The sequence below is a fragment of the Triturus cristatus genome, chromosome 2_2, assembly GCF_964204655.1.
Source record: "Triturus cristatus chromosome 2_2, aTriCri1.1, whole genome shotgun sequence".
In the NCBI taxonomy this organism is placed as follows: Eukaryota; Metazoa; Chordata; class Amphibia; order Caudata; family Salamandridae; genus Triturus; species Triturus cristatus.
This window is the reverse complement of record NC_140582.1, coordinates 514,908,719-514,923,900: the sequence shown is the minus strand read 5'-3', so window position 1 is coordinate 514,923,900 and position 15,182 is coordinate 514,908,719. Positions and strand designations below refer to the sequence as shown.

General features: G+C 47.2%; 1 protein-coding gene across 2 annotated transcripts in view; it reads right to left on the bottom strand.

The window, feature by feature from the left end:
- The window catches only part of ARHGAP10 (Rho GTPase activating protein 10), a 1,033,471-nt gene that overhangs the window by 485,198 nt on the left and 533,091 nt on the right, over nucleotides 1–15,182 (bottom strand). For both annotated transcript variants that reach the window (XM_085641636.1, XM_085641637.1), the window contains exon 12: nucleotides 13,108–13,150. In XM_085641636.1, the coding sequence (XP_085497762.1) occupies nucleotides 13,108–13,150 (43 nt within the window). The remainder of the gene's footprint in view (nucleotides 1–13,107; nucleotides 13,151–15,182) is intronic.

Below are 15,182 nucleotides of genomic sequence, written 5' to 3'. Positions count from 1 at the left end.
ATTACTCCAAGGCCACTGCTGACCGACGCAAAGCTTTCCTGAATCTTCGACCTGATCTTCGTTCTATGGGGGCCAGATTTGGCCTCTTTCACCCTTGTCTTTTCAAGGTCACGTACAATAATAGAACCACGACTTATGAAGACCCCGGACGCCTGCAGAGCTTTATTGACTCACACAGGATGGATGCCACCACCTCTGCCGGAACATCCTCCTCACATGTTGCTTAATTGCCACTCGACATTTGTGCTTTTCTATTATTCTCCCTGCTCCACAGTTTCTCCACTCGCTAGGCGAAGTTGTTTCCATTTTATTATATACAATAGTACCAGCTTTTTGTGTTGATTTCCACTGCATTGATGATTTTGCATGGTTACAGTAATGTTCTTCAATATTTTTTCTTTTCTAGGCCCGTTCTTTCTTGATTCCTGTTTTTTTTTTTCTCTTACAGTTGCTTCCTGAGATTAACTCTTGTCACATGTTCTTGTTTCACAGTTATGATATCTCCTCATACGGTCTTCCCCGTTCCCCATCGGATCCTCCCTGGACGTGTGTCTGCTCCATGTGGCTTCACCCACCCTCCCACTCATTCTCTCCTTTTGTAGGTATGTTTTACATTTTGTTTTGCGTCCTCGTTATTGTAATGTTTTTGTTTTGGTGTTATGTTCTTTCATTCGTATCTCATTGCCTTTATGGTATCCCTACTGCTCCGATTCCCTCTCTCTTATTTATCTTTATCCTCTTCTCAACCCTTGCTCTGTCTCTTTCCTCTGTCCCTCTCTTTAATCAGAAGATCTCTTTTGTGCCATACATTTTTTCCATTTCTTACGGATTTTGTACTGCATTGACTTTTTGCTTTCCAATTGCATTTTGTTTTACCTATGAGTGCTTATGTCTTTGAAACTAGTTACTTGGAACGTTAGGGGTTTACATTCTCCTATCAAAAAGCAAAGGATCTTAACCCATCTGGCCAAATTAAATGCGGACATTGTCTTTTTGCAAGAGACTCATCTCTCCGCTGATGAATCGTTAAAGCTGAAAAGGGGCTGGGTGGGGGAGGTCTTTTTCTCTCCTGGGGATGGTAAACGGAATGGTGTCATGATTCTTTGCCGTAAATCTCTTTCGTTTACATTATTGTCTCAGAATTCAGATGTTAATGGACGGTGGTTAAATGTCAAATTATCCTTTAAAGGGGTTCCTATATCTCTGTTCAATGTATACGCCCCAACGTGCGGAGAACCTTCCTTTTGGTCCACCTTAGCAGCTCAGATTGCCCTTGGTTTGGAAGAAAATTTTATTTTTGCTGGTGATTGTAATCAGGTTTTTGACCCCTTTATAGACAGGAACTCCAAAGTCCCTTATATCCCCAATAAACCCCAGAAATCATTTGTGCGAGTTATCTCCCAACACCAACTCTTCGACGCCTGGCGTCTCTGCAATCCAACCACCAGGGAGTACACCTTTTACTCCCCCTCCCATCACACCCAGTCAAGAATCGACTACATTTTTGTTTCTCACTCCATCTCACAAACCCTTACGCAAGCAGAAATTGGCCCTATCCTGCTATCAGATCATGCCCCTGTGTCAATTGTATTCGAAATTCTCCCTCGAGCCACAGGTCCTAAGAGGTGGCGCTTTAACAACATCCTCCTTCTGGACCCGAAATTCACCGCTGCTTTTACTACTTTTTTTGAAGAGTTTTTTGAGTTTAATACTGACCAATCCATGCCCTTCTCCACCATTTGGGATGCTTTCAAGGCCTCAGCGAGAGATTTCGTGATTGGCTTTGTTGCAAAGAGGCGGAAACTTTCCCGCAAATTTACTGCTGACCTTTTACGGGACATCAAGACACTGGAACACTCCTTTTACACCTCGCACTCGAGCCAATCCCTCACGGCTCTCATCAACGCCAAATTAGCATTTAACAAAAAGTCTACGGAGGATGCTTCTTTGTACTTATTAAAGTCCAGTGCTAAATTTTATGGGGGCAAAAATAAGGCGGGAAAGATTCTGGCTAACTATCTGAAAGTTAAACAGAACAGACTCAATATTGAGTCTATTTATGATGAATGCCTGGACCTAAAATTTAAAGATTCGGATATTCTGACCGAATTCTCCCTATTTTATAAATCCCTATATGCCTCCGAATCGCAGCCCTCTGAGGACTCTCTCTCCCAGTTTTTTTCAACACTTCAGACTCCTCCCTGCCATCAGTCGGATCTCACTCTCCTGGAATCCGATCTAACGCACCAAGAATTGTCAGCGGCACTTCAGCTGCTCAAGAAAGATAAGGCGCCGGGGCCGGATGGCTTTACAGTAGAGTTCTTCCAACACTTTTCTAAGCTTTTATTACCCAAGTTGCACTCCCTCATAGCCTCTTTTAACACACTGGGGCGTTCTTCAGGCACCTTTTCGGAAGCACACATATGTTTGATACCGAAGGAAGGGAAAGACCATAGACACTGCAAAAATTATAGGCCTATTTCTCTGGTCAATATAGATTATAAGATCTTCTCAAAAGCCCTAGCCATACGTCTGGACTCCTACTTGCCTGACTTACTAGAAGCGGAACAGTCGGGCTTTGTTAAAGGCAGATTTATCACGGACAATACGAGACTTCTCTTTGACGTCTTGACCAAATCCTCGTCCTTGAAGCACCCCCTAGCGGCAATAGCGCTCGACGCCGAGAAGGCGTTTGATCGAGTCGAATGGAAGTACTTGTTTCATACTCTTCGTTGGTTCGGCATTGGTCCCAAGTTTGTGTCCCTGATCTCTCTCCTTTATTCCAACCCGCGTGCGGCTATCTGTGCCAATGGTCTGATATCCCCATATTTTGATTTGGGCAGAGGAGTCCGTCAGGGTTGTCCTCTCTCCCCTTTTCTTTTCAATCTAGCTTTGGAGCCCTTTCTCTCTAAGCTTCGCCAAAACCCAAAGTTATTCGGCTTTCAATCAGCGAACATTCACCTTAAATTAGCTGCCTACGCAGATGACATTTTGCTTTTCATGTCCAATCCTAGTGTTTCTGTCCCTGCCTTCTTAACAGATGTACAGGCATATTCTAAAATCTCTGGCTACAAATTGAATAGCGATAAGTGTGAGATTCTCCCCCTGACCAAGTACACTTTTAAAGCGGATTTCAGCGCCTCAAATTTTACGTGGAGCCCCTCCCATATTAAATATTTAGGCATGCACATTACTCCCTCAATATCTGACACAGTAGCGCTATGTCTAAACAAATGCCTACAAAAAATCACTGATTTAACGGCCAGGTGGCATCCACTGTACCTATCGTGGTGGGGTCGGCTAGACACCATAAAGATGATGCTTGCACCCATTGTACTATACACCATATCCAACATTCCAGTTCCCATTCCGGCCAAATTCTTCAAAAAAATCAATTCCGCCCTCTCTTCCTTCTTGTGGATTTCAAAGCGACCTCGTATGTCATTAGCTAAGTTGATTCGCCCAAAAGCTGAGGGAGGAGTTAACTTTCCTGATTTTCAGGTTTATCAAAAAGCTTTCCTTCTACGACAAGCCTCACTTTGGTTGCTTGACCCCTCGGAGAATTGCCCTCTATGGCTTAGAATAGAGCGTCTTTACCTCTCTCCTTTCTCCTTCCCTGAATACCTCTCATTTTCACGTAAACCGCAGGCGGTATCCTCTCCTATAATCAAACTGACTTCCAAGCTCCTGTTGTCCTCTCCTCCTCCGTCTCCAGATTCGATCGACCACTTCCTAAGTTCAACAATCTGGCATAATAATGACTTGACTATTCGCGGCAAACCATTCTTTTGGAAAACCTGGCGTCGAAAGGGTTTAATATGGGTGCACCAGCTTTTCTCAGACTCAGAGTTTATGTCCTTTCACCTGCTTAAACAACGTTTTGACTTGCCTGCCTCATTCGCGCATAAATATCCTTTGCTTAAATCGGCTGTGATGGATAGGTTTGATCACCTATCTGCTTTGCCTCAGGTCCCCGCTTCTCAGACTTCTCCCTCACAATTCTCTTCCCTACTTAAGTCTAAACCCTCGGCTTCTAGCATATATAAACATCTGCAAGGAGCAAGTGCCCCTAGACAGAAATCTAAGGTGGAGGAAGCTTGGGAGCGCGATTTTCAACTTTCATGGCCACTTTCTCTTTGGAATAAGATCTGGCTCAAGCTGCGCAAATCCTCCAGGGCAGCAAACCTCACGCAAACGTTATTTTTTGTGTATAATCGTATTCTACTTACACCGAGTGCTTTGAGCAAGAGATTCGCATCTACTCCAGACACGTGCTGGTCATGCTCGTCCCCAAACGCTGACATATTTCATGCGCTGTTTTTATGCCCACTCGTGCAGAGCTTTTGGGAGCGAGTTTGGTCCCAAATAAATTTGATTTTTGACACTGCATTCCCTTTTTCTACCCCTCATATTTTCTTGGGAAGTTTCGCACCATGCTGGGAGAATGTCCCAGGTAAAACTAAAATTGTTGATCTGTTGTTAGCAGCTGCGTTTCAGCAGATCACGGTTAACTGGAAGGACTCCACAAAAATTTCCTATAAGGCGTGGTGGTATGTAATCTGCCATAATCACAGACTGGACACCTCTTTTGTATATCCCGTGAAATTGGCAACGAAACGCCTAGAACTGTGGTCCCCTGTTACATTGTTTCTCGACAAGTGTGCCAAAAAATCCTCTCAGATAAAGCCGTCCCAACCTGAGGTCTTGAAGCCCCCATGAACCCCTTACACGTTCCCAGATTTACTTCCAAATTTCCAATACTGTTTTGGTTCATTTTCTATGCATTACTAGCACATCTTCTACTCATAAGTTTGTCTTTTATTTTTTCATGCAGTATAAGTCGATTATAATGTGATGGCATGAAATTGTCGTTTTCTTTTTGCTCTTTGTCAATGAATTACCTTGATATGTATTTATTGTTATTGCCTGTAATATGGATACCTTTATTTGTCTCAATAAAATTTTTCTTTCAAACTTAAAAAAAAAAAAACGGAAACATAACTACACTTTAACTGTGGGTGTTTTAGTTTTTTACTTTGCAACTTCACACGTTCACAATTTTAAAAATAATTATTTTTGTGTATATACATTTATCCAAATGTAAGTAATGTATAGGTGTACATATAAATAAATACATTCACTGCAAAAAAACAAATGTTTAAGCCAAGTTATAGTTAGCTTTCGTTTAAGACCTCAAAAAGTGTTTTAAAAAATCCCAGAAGGGGGGCGTGGCCAAGATGGCGGCGAGCTAGGCTGTGTTCTTCAGAGCTCCTGCCCGCCGTCCGCCGGAAAAAGTGTCCAAGAGCTTCTGCGGGACCAGAAAGCGGCTGCTGGGGCAAGGTTGCCTCGGTGACCCTCTGTCCTTGGCTGCGGCGGAGGTCGGCGGTTGCCGTCGATTACCGGCGGCTTGGAGCGGACGGGCGGGGAGGCGACCCGGCCTCCCCCTACTAGCGCTCAGCCGAGGCTTCAACAAGGCGGCGGCCCCAGACCAGGACCGCTGAGGCCAGCTCCTCTTACACCGGCCTCTCTCCAGCGACTGGGAGTTGCGTGGGTTGCCCGCCGCTCCACCTGCGGGCCGACCCTTACTGCTTCGGAGGTCGCGGAGGCCTAGACTGCAGAGGCGGAGTGGACCCGAATGGTGGCGTGACCCCTGGAGCCCGCCTGGTGTTCCTGAGCAGCCCGAGTCCTGGGCCTGGTTGGTGCCGGGGAGGAGTCTGCCCCTCTTCTGTGCCGGAGTCGACCGATCCAATGCTGGAAGCTGCCGCTGCGGCCGGTGAGTGACGCGGCTGGTGTCGGCCCTGGGGGAGGCGATCTACGGTGGCATCGGAGCAGGCCCTGGGACTGTCAATTGTGAGGATCGCCTCGTTGCGTGGGCCCTGATCCAGTGGCCGGCCCCCGCCTTCGTGCCCCTGTGGCCGGCCCCGTGGGGCCGGGGCCGCCTCCTGCCCGCTCCCGCGGCGGTCCGCTGGATGTTTAAGGTGGCGGTGTGGCCCTCATCCCCACCGTTCTTTGATCGGGGCGAAGCGGAGAGAGGGAGCCAGAGGCGCGACACGGACATTGGGACTCTGCCGTCCTCGCCGGAGTCCGGCACCACATGGGGGCGCGGCCTAGTCGGATTCCCGGACTAGATTTTGGAGGGGCGGACTACCGCCTTGGCCGGTTGGGCCTGGTGAGGACGGGACTGCAGCACACCAGCGGCACATCAGCACGTGGAGACCGGGGACCCGGTGGGGGGCCCTGGCGCCTACTGGGAGGCTCGGAAGCCCTCGCCCTGTTGCGAACCTACTGGGAGCAGCTTAGCAGACAGCCGCCTACCTGGGGGGCGATTTGGCCTGCGCCTACCTGAACCGGACGACCGGGACTGGGGGTGGAGCCAGTTGACACGCCTGCGGGATAGTGGGTGCGCGGTGGCCCGGCATCGGCCCTCTGGTACTCACAGATCTGTAGCCCGGATGAGTGGACCCCGGTTTGGAACACAACCTCTTCACCCGCACTCCCACTTGGCATTAAGTGCTGACCTGCCTGGCCGCAATGGGAGACTACTAACATGCTGTTCACGTGCCCGATGCTGCCCTAATAGAGTCAAGATCCTGGCGCCTTTCGTACTGGGTAGCGGAGCGGACACGCGCCTCCCGGTGCTGGTCTTTTATCGGGGATCTTAAGACTATGCCCTCATCCAGGACGAGAAAACAGAAGCCTTTGAAGGACATTTTTGGACGCGCTCACTCTATTCCCACTCTTGCAGTCGCGACCCCCAAAATGGCGGCACTGCAGCAATCTCCCAGCACTGGGGATGAACCGATAACCAAAGCGTTCTTGGAATCCCTCTTCCAAACCCTCAGAGCTGACTTGCAGACGGTGAAGGCGGATCTCACAGCGGAGATAAAGGAGATCCGTAAGGATGTCGACGAAGTGGGGGAACGTGTGGCGACATTGGAAGATAAGAGCGACACTACAGCGACGGACATAAACACGCTCCAGCAGGAGATACTCCGTTTACAGGATCAGCACCTGGATGTCCAAACCCACCTAGAGGACTTGGAAAACAGGTCACGCAGGCATAACATTCGTATTCGGGGAGTGAAGACATCGGACGACACCAAGGACTTCTTTGCATTTTCAACGGGCCTGTTCCGACATATCCTCGCGGCTCCGGATGGCGCTGAGATCGTCTTGGACAGGGCGCACAGAGTTGGCCCTCCTCGGGCGCCCAACGCCCCCCCAGCAGACATTCTTGTGTGCGTCCAAGATTTCAAAATCAAAGAGGCGATCCTCGCAAAAGCAAGAGCCCTCCACCCTATCTCTTATCAAGGGCACTCTCCGGTACTCTACCAGGACCTGGCTCTGATCACCCTGCAGCGCCGCCGTCAGTTCCGCCCAGTGACTGAACATATCCGGAAGCAGGGTATCCCGTACTCGTGGGGTCACCCATTCCGCCTCATCTTTCGATTCAATGGCAAGCTCCTTCAGTTACGCTCACTTTCTGACTCCTGTCGCCTACTAGGCCTGGCGCTGCCGAGTGGGGACGACGACCGCCAAAGCACTGACTCGGGGCCTGAGCCCTCTCCATCAGGGTGGCAGCGCCGAGGTGGGCGCCGACGTGTCTGGAAGCCAAAGAAACTGGACATAGCAAAGAGCCAGCGGGAAGCACTGGCCTCCGTGACCGACGCCCTGGCCGGGGCGAACCCAAGTGCCGAGTGAGCAGCTGATACCCGTATCCTTTTGCAACTGGCCCACGGATCCTAGGCGGCCGGCGGGGGGGCAGAGACTTCCCCCTGGTCACACTACAGTCCCCACCTTGATGTTCTCCTGGTTATGCCTGGGAGATGGACAATTTTTGGGGATATTGACTTTATTTGTTTCCGCCAGTGTGTTTTTTTCGCTGGCACATTTATCTTGAAAGGGGTTTTTGGGGTTTCTTTCGGGTATGGGTTCCCTCGTCCACTTCTTTTGTTGCTCCCTGGAAGCTACCAGACAATAGATATGAAGGCCTGTGTTGTCACCCCCTTTTGTTTAATATAGTCAGCAGCCTACATTGCACACTGCACTACTCCTGGACTTCTGATGCCATACACCTCTCTTAAAGTCCTCACACTGAATGTGCGAAGGTTGAATAATCCCATCAAACGCAGAGCCGTCCTTCACTACTTAGAGCACTCGAAGGCTGACATATGCCTCTTACAAGAGACCCACCTTCTTGCTAAGGACCATCATAGATTGAAATCTCGGGCCTTTCCTACGCAACTGTTCTCCTCTACCACCTCCAAATCAGCTGGGGTAGCTATACTGGTCTCCCGATCCTTTACTGGCAGGGTTTTACAAAAAGGGGCAGAAATTAAGGGCCGATTGCTCACCTATCAGTTCTTATTGGGAGGGGTGACCTTTGTGGTTGGGTCCATATACGCACCTAATGAAGGGCAGATTAAATTCCTCCTCAATGCACTCAATGAGGCCGCCGCAGCCTCGGATCGCCGCCTGTTGCTAGGCGGTGACCTCAATATTGTCTTTGATAACACTTTAGACCGTTCATGCCAGAGAACCAGCCAAGCGGGTGTTCTCACAGCTACGGGGCGGGCCCATCTTCGTGATTTGGGGTTGTCGGATCTATGGCACCACTTTCATCCGAACAGTCGCAGTTACACCTTCCACTCGGGGGCGCACAAAACATACGCACGTTTGTATTACTTCCTTAGCTCCTCATCACTTCAGGCCCATGCATTGAGCACCGAAATTTTAACGGCCTCCCTCTCAAACCACTCCCCAGTCCTAGCTACTTTCCAGCTCCCACTGTCCTTGCAGCCTCTCCGACACTGGCGCCTGCGCGACACGCTGCTACATCACCCCACTACAATCGAACAGCTCCAGAAAGCCATCGCGAACTTCCTTACTTTCAACGCTAACCCGGACACATCTCTAGCGACACAGTGGATGGCACTGAAGGCAGTCATGAGGGGCGAATTCATAGCTATATCCTCTGCCCACAACCGAGAGCGAAGCCGCAAACGGGCGGAACTTACTCAGCGAGTCTCGGAGCTCGAACAGCTGCATCAGAGAACTGGCGCTTCCCGGGCCTGGCGTCAGCTTTGCATAGAAAGAAAGCAACTTGCAGCCTTAGACCAGGACAGGGCAGAGTTTGCGGCCCTTAGGCTACGTCACTCATACTACACAGGAGGGGACAGATGCGGCCGCCTTTTGGCGAACAAACTGCGAGAGGCTAGGCAGAAGCAGGGGGTTCACGCACTCCGGATGCCGGGGGGTGAGTCGGTATCTGACGACGCAGCCATAGCGGAAGCATTACGAGACTTCTATGCTGACCTTTACACGAATGAGTCCCTGGAGGCCCAGAATAGTGCCGATTACATAGCTACAGCTCATATGCTCTCTTTAACCCAAGCACAAGCGGATCATCTACATAGGGCTATCCAGACGGAGGAGGTTATTGCTGCAATCTCACGCCTGAAGCTGGGTAAATCGCCTGGCCCCGACGGCTACACGGCCGCCTTTTATAAGACGTTTTGCAGCCAAGTGGCCCCACTCCTAACAGGTTTGTTCAATACCTTCGATCACGTAGGAGCTATCCCGGGAGAAATGTTGGAGGCCGCGATAGTTGTTATCCCCAAACCCGGGAAGGACAAGACTGCCTGCAGTGCCTATAGGCCCATATCCCTGTTGAACATAGATATCAAACTGTACACTAGCATTATAACGACCCGATTAGCGCCATATATGGCCCAACTGGTTGAACCAGATCAAGCGGGCTTTATTCCACAGAGGCAAACGAGCGACAATACTAAGCGCATTTTGCACCTGATTGAAAAGGCATCCCGTACCCAAGGGGAATACATGCTCCTGGCCATTGACGCGGAGAAGGCTTTCGACAGAGTGCACTGGCCTTACCTGGAAATGGTCCTGACGAGTGCTGGTTTTGGGGAGAAGCTGCGCACTAGGATTCTAAACTGCTATCGTTTCCCTATGGCGACAATTCAGGTCAATGGGTATACCTCCTCCCGCTTTCCCATAGGGAGGGGCACTAGGCAGGGGTGCCCCCTGTCGCCCCTCCTCTTTGCACTCTACATGGAGCCTTTGGCTCTCCGAATTCGACAACATCCCCTCATCACTGGGATTACATTTGGGGGAGACGTTCACACTATTAGTCTCTATGCAGATGATATTTTGCTCTCCCTGTCAGATCCTATAACGACTCTCCGCGCTCTCTTCAACGAACTGCATGGCTTTGCGCGAGGGTCGGGCTTTAAAATCAATTTGTACAAATCCATAGCGCTTAACATTTCACTCTCCTCGCACACTCTTGACCACATCCAGGAGGAGCACTCCATGAGCTGGGCCTCTGCTTCGATCCCCTATTTAGGAATTCATCTACCCCCACTATCCAGGCCACTGCTGAAGTTAACTACTCTAATCTTCGTTCCCATATACGTAAATAATTAAATAGATGGGAAAATTGCACAATTTCCTGGCTGGGTAGGATTGCAGCCACCAAAATGACTGTCCACCCGCAGATTTTATACCTCTTTCAGACCCTTCCTCTTCGTCCACCCTCGGGTTGGATCCAACAGATCCAGGTGGACCTAGCGCTTTATTTGGCATGGTCGCAAACCCCGATTCCGACACGCGGTGGCAGTTCTTCCGCCGGAGAGGGGCGGGGTAGGGGTGCCTGACCTGCAACTTTACTTCCACGCTTCTCAGCTTAGATACTTAGTGGAATGGCATCAACCGGAATCGGAGAAACACTGGCTCTTTCAGGACCAAGCGGTGGCGGCCAGGCCACTACAAGGCCTTCCCTTTCTTCGTAAACATAGACCACTCAATCTATATGCTTCATACATCACAAGCACTGTTCTGGAATCCTGGGACCACACTAACACTATTCATCACCTGACCACCTTCCCGTCACCTCTCACACCAATATTTGATAACCCAGAGTTCCACCCCGGTGTGGACGCCCGGACTTTTCGCGTCTGGCGTTCCTCCTCCTGCAGATCCTTGGGTCACCTTTTTGATTTAGATGGCATAAATACATTTCCGCAGCTCAAGGAATACTATGGCCTTCCAGAATCAGAGCGCTTGCCTTATCTGCAAATCAGACATTGGGCACTTCACCCGCAAATTAGACCTCAGGCACAGCGCCTTCTGACCCCCTACGAAAAATGGCTGGTAACGCGCACGTCTGATAAGAAAATTATTTCTGACCTTTATAAAATGCTTTTAGCTACCAATACACACACATATAACGCAGGTCGAGCTTGCTGGGAAAGAGACTTAGGCAGATCTCTAAGTCACAAAGAATGGGAAGGCATTTACCATAGGGCGCGGCATTCGGCATATCACATGGGACTCGCGGATACCTTCACCAAGATTGCCACTTATTGGTACAACACGCCGGAGCGCTTGCATCACTTTGACTCTCGCCAGAGCGCTCTGTGCTGGAGGGGGTGCGGGGAGGTGGGCACCCTAGAACACATTCTCTGGAGTTATTCCTGTCTACAACCATATTGGTCCCAAATTCTTGATAAAATAGACCTCCACTTTGAGACGCAACTCCCATGATTTCCCGCTTATGTCCTCCTGGGTTTACCCAACCCATTGACATATCCGCTTAAATGTCCGAGGGGCCGGCTGATTGCTATTGCCTTAGGCGCAGCGACACAAAACATTCTGATACACTGGCGCTCTGCTCAGCTCCCAACGCACTCTGGTTGGCTTCAGAGACTCTGGCAGGTGCTAGGCATGGAAAAATTAACCCTCACACTAGCCGGTAGAGGGTCTGAATTCCCAGACTAATGGAGGCCCTTTCTAACTTTGTTAGTGTCCGAATTCCGCGAGTTGACCTGCCCCCGTTATCTTCGATTACTCCGCCTCCCAGACACACAGATTCCAGAGAGCATTACCCAGAAGAGCCGCAAAAGACGGCGTTGATCTCTAGACGCGGTCTTCCCCCCTTTTTTTTTTGTTCAAGTGGACGAGGGGGGTGAGGGGGAGGGAGGGTTTTGTTGGGTGTTAGTATGTTTTCTTATGTTCCCTTTTCTTCTAATTTCACGGGCCCACTCCGCGCTTATAACCTTTGGTAAAGCTATGTTCGGCGACCTTGTTGCCCCAGATGTTCTGTTCTTATGGAGCCAAGGGTCTTGTTTCCTATGATTGTTTGAAATCAATAAACCGATTTAAACCATAAAAAATCCCAGAAATTCACCTAAAAACACAGTTATAGCGAAGTTATGGTGCAGTTTTTAAAAACGGCAAAATTCTTAATCTAAGAGTGAAAAATCACATTGTACCTAACAAAAGAAAATGCCAATTGGAATTATACACGGTTTTCGGTACATATGATTAATGCTTTAATTATTCATAAATTGGTTCTTATCTAAAATTGTAATGGAGGGTACATGTGTAAGTTACACAGGTACTGCAGACAAGGTATGACACTCAGAGGGAAGGGAAGAAGTAACAAAAGAGGACTGCAGATTGCAAATGTTAGTAAAGGACTTCAAAGCATGATGGTGGTCTTCAGCAATATGCATCTGTTTCCTTAACCAGAGTGCAAGAACCTCTGTGCCCCTCCTCGACGGAATGAAAGCTGCATGTGAAAGGGAAGAAGCGTGAATGCATAGATGCACAGGATATGAATATAAACTCTCCTTTTTCTTGAGATAGTGTCAAAATTGGGCAACGGCAGAGATGTACTGTAGATTAGCAAGGGGGAGCAGTATAGAATGCATGGCAGCACTGCACACATACAGACCTCTGACATTATGCAAAGAAATGTTTTTGAACCAAACTAGAACGGTTCTAAACATTATAGGGGGGTTATGAAATCTTAAGAAGCTGGGGCTGTGAAACCTTCAGACAGAAGGTTAATGCTGAGCCAAAACAAGCTAAACTTGCAATAATGCACTTTATTTTACATTTCTTTTGCAAAGGCGAGAAGCAATCTGCTTTGGTAGCAAGACATATGCACATTATTACTTGTCACAAATCACTGCAGTAAAAGTAAGCTTATTAAAATGGTTTGTCATCTGTATTTATAGTGCAGCTATTATGTTATGTATTAATATTAAAAGAATATGCAGGAATGGTTAAAACACTTACCTCCATCTGGTGTTGTTTTTGCTATGTTCAAATCGTGGAATGGCTACAAAAAACAAGAAAAATAAGTTATAAAAAGTACAAGGTTAACAATTGCCAACAGAAAAAATACAGCAAACGTCGATGTTTGAAAAGTATATGACTTTTGCGTTACAAAAGCAAAATATACTCAGAAATCATCACGGAAAGTCTAGATTTGACACATGCTGCTATTTATCGGGTAAACTCCAATACGAACTACTCCTTGAACACAAGAGTTTACTTTTCGACGGCTAGAGGCTTGATGTGATGAATTTAGTACGTTTTACAGTACTTACGTCATAAGTGTGGTGTACAGACTGAGTTTCTTTCTCTTAGGATTATTAACAGAATCATGATAGTGGAATTATACCTAAGGCTCCCTGTTTTTCCGTTTTTACTGATTTTTACAGATAAATACAGACAGAAAAACATTTATTTTCTTGTCTGGATTTGTTTTTAAATGTGGATAAAAACGGAATTGGGTGCTTTTTGAGTGATTCAAACTACACTTTACCTTGACTGCCAGGCCAATAACTGTGTGGATTGATAGGTAAGGGGGTTAAAAAAGAAAGGAATTTTCATAAAGGGGCTTAAACAGCAGTAGATATGCACAATGCGGATACTGAAATGTGCATATTTTCATATAAGGGCAATGATTTATCTTCCGCGAGTGTTTATACCACTGAAACCTGGCTGGCATTCAAGCATGACGGCATATTTATTAGTTAAATAAATGTGGAAATATACAATTTTCAGCTCTATTTTTTTCATAAACCCATAATAAATATGGATAAATACAGATAAAGTTGACAAAAAATAAATATGGATAAATACAGAAATGTCAAAAAAATAAGTACCATAAAACCGGGAGCTCTAATTATAACATAGAAATTGATTGATCTGCTGAGCCAATTGTAGTGTACAGGACAGAGGCCAATACACACAACAGGTGGAATTGTGGCTTATGGACAGTGATGGTCATGGCAAGCTGACATTGCGTCCCTTAAGAAGATGAGAGCTGAAATACCTAATACTCGCTATAAGTTTAATGTTGTATTTATGCATTTTAGGTTGGCAAAAAATGTTGACTTACAATTGGTAATTTCTAATAACATATTGGAAGGAGTACAATTCACTTATTGCTTTAGAAGTGCTATGAAATCTGCCCTTGATTTTTATTTGTAAAATTTGTAAAAGAAAAAAACATAACTGTAGGCTGCGACAAAGGCTTTCTATATTCACAATGCATTGTGCGTATGAGAGTGTCTGCACTACCCTCTAAAAAATCCTAATCACAAGCATTTCACGTAGTGTGCAGTCTACTGTTCCCTTGCGAGACAATAGAAATATACATACATAAATAGAAGGGCTTTGGCTCAATCCTCACCTGTGGATCGTCTGTATCAGTGTCATTTACACTCCACTCCAGCCATTGACTTTCTTGCCCTTTGAATGACAGCATTTTTCTGAACACATGCTCACAACTGCCTGAAAATGACTGTGCTTCAATGCCAAGGCTGTTGCACCAATCCTTTGGTTTTCCATTTTCTTATTTGATATTTTCCTTTTCCTTCTCTTTTATTTAGATTTTTTAGAGCTCCCTAGACAGTGGTAACAAGCTGCTTGCTTGCAGTTAATTTCATCTGCAGTGTGCCACATCCCGCATAGCCATTGCGTCTGAACCAGGCTATCATCATCGAATGGTATTCTGCATGCAATGCAGGAACATTAAAACAACAATAAACTAAGTAGAAGATAACCCCATCTTGGTGGTCATCACACATGACATGGAAACACTTCCCACACAGGCACAAAGCAAGGCAACACTTGTCCAACCATACATCCACATGGTGCAGTGTGCAACCCCCATGGACAAGCACTTCAGAGCCACATATAGGGGTAGTACGTGCTACACAAATACCTTGATGAATTACAATATAACAACTACTGCAAGACTGCTACCCGCTGACATGTTTAATTTTGTTATTGCAAACATATGTCTGTCATGTTCAGAGGCAGCATGTTTCTTTTCTACTTTTATTTTAATTTATCTTGCA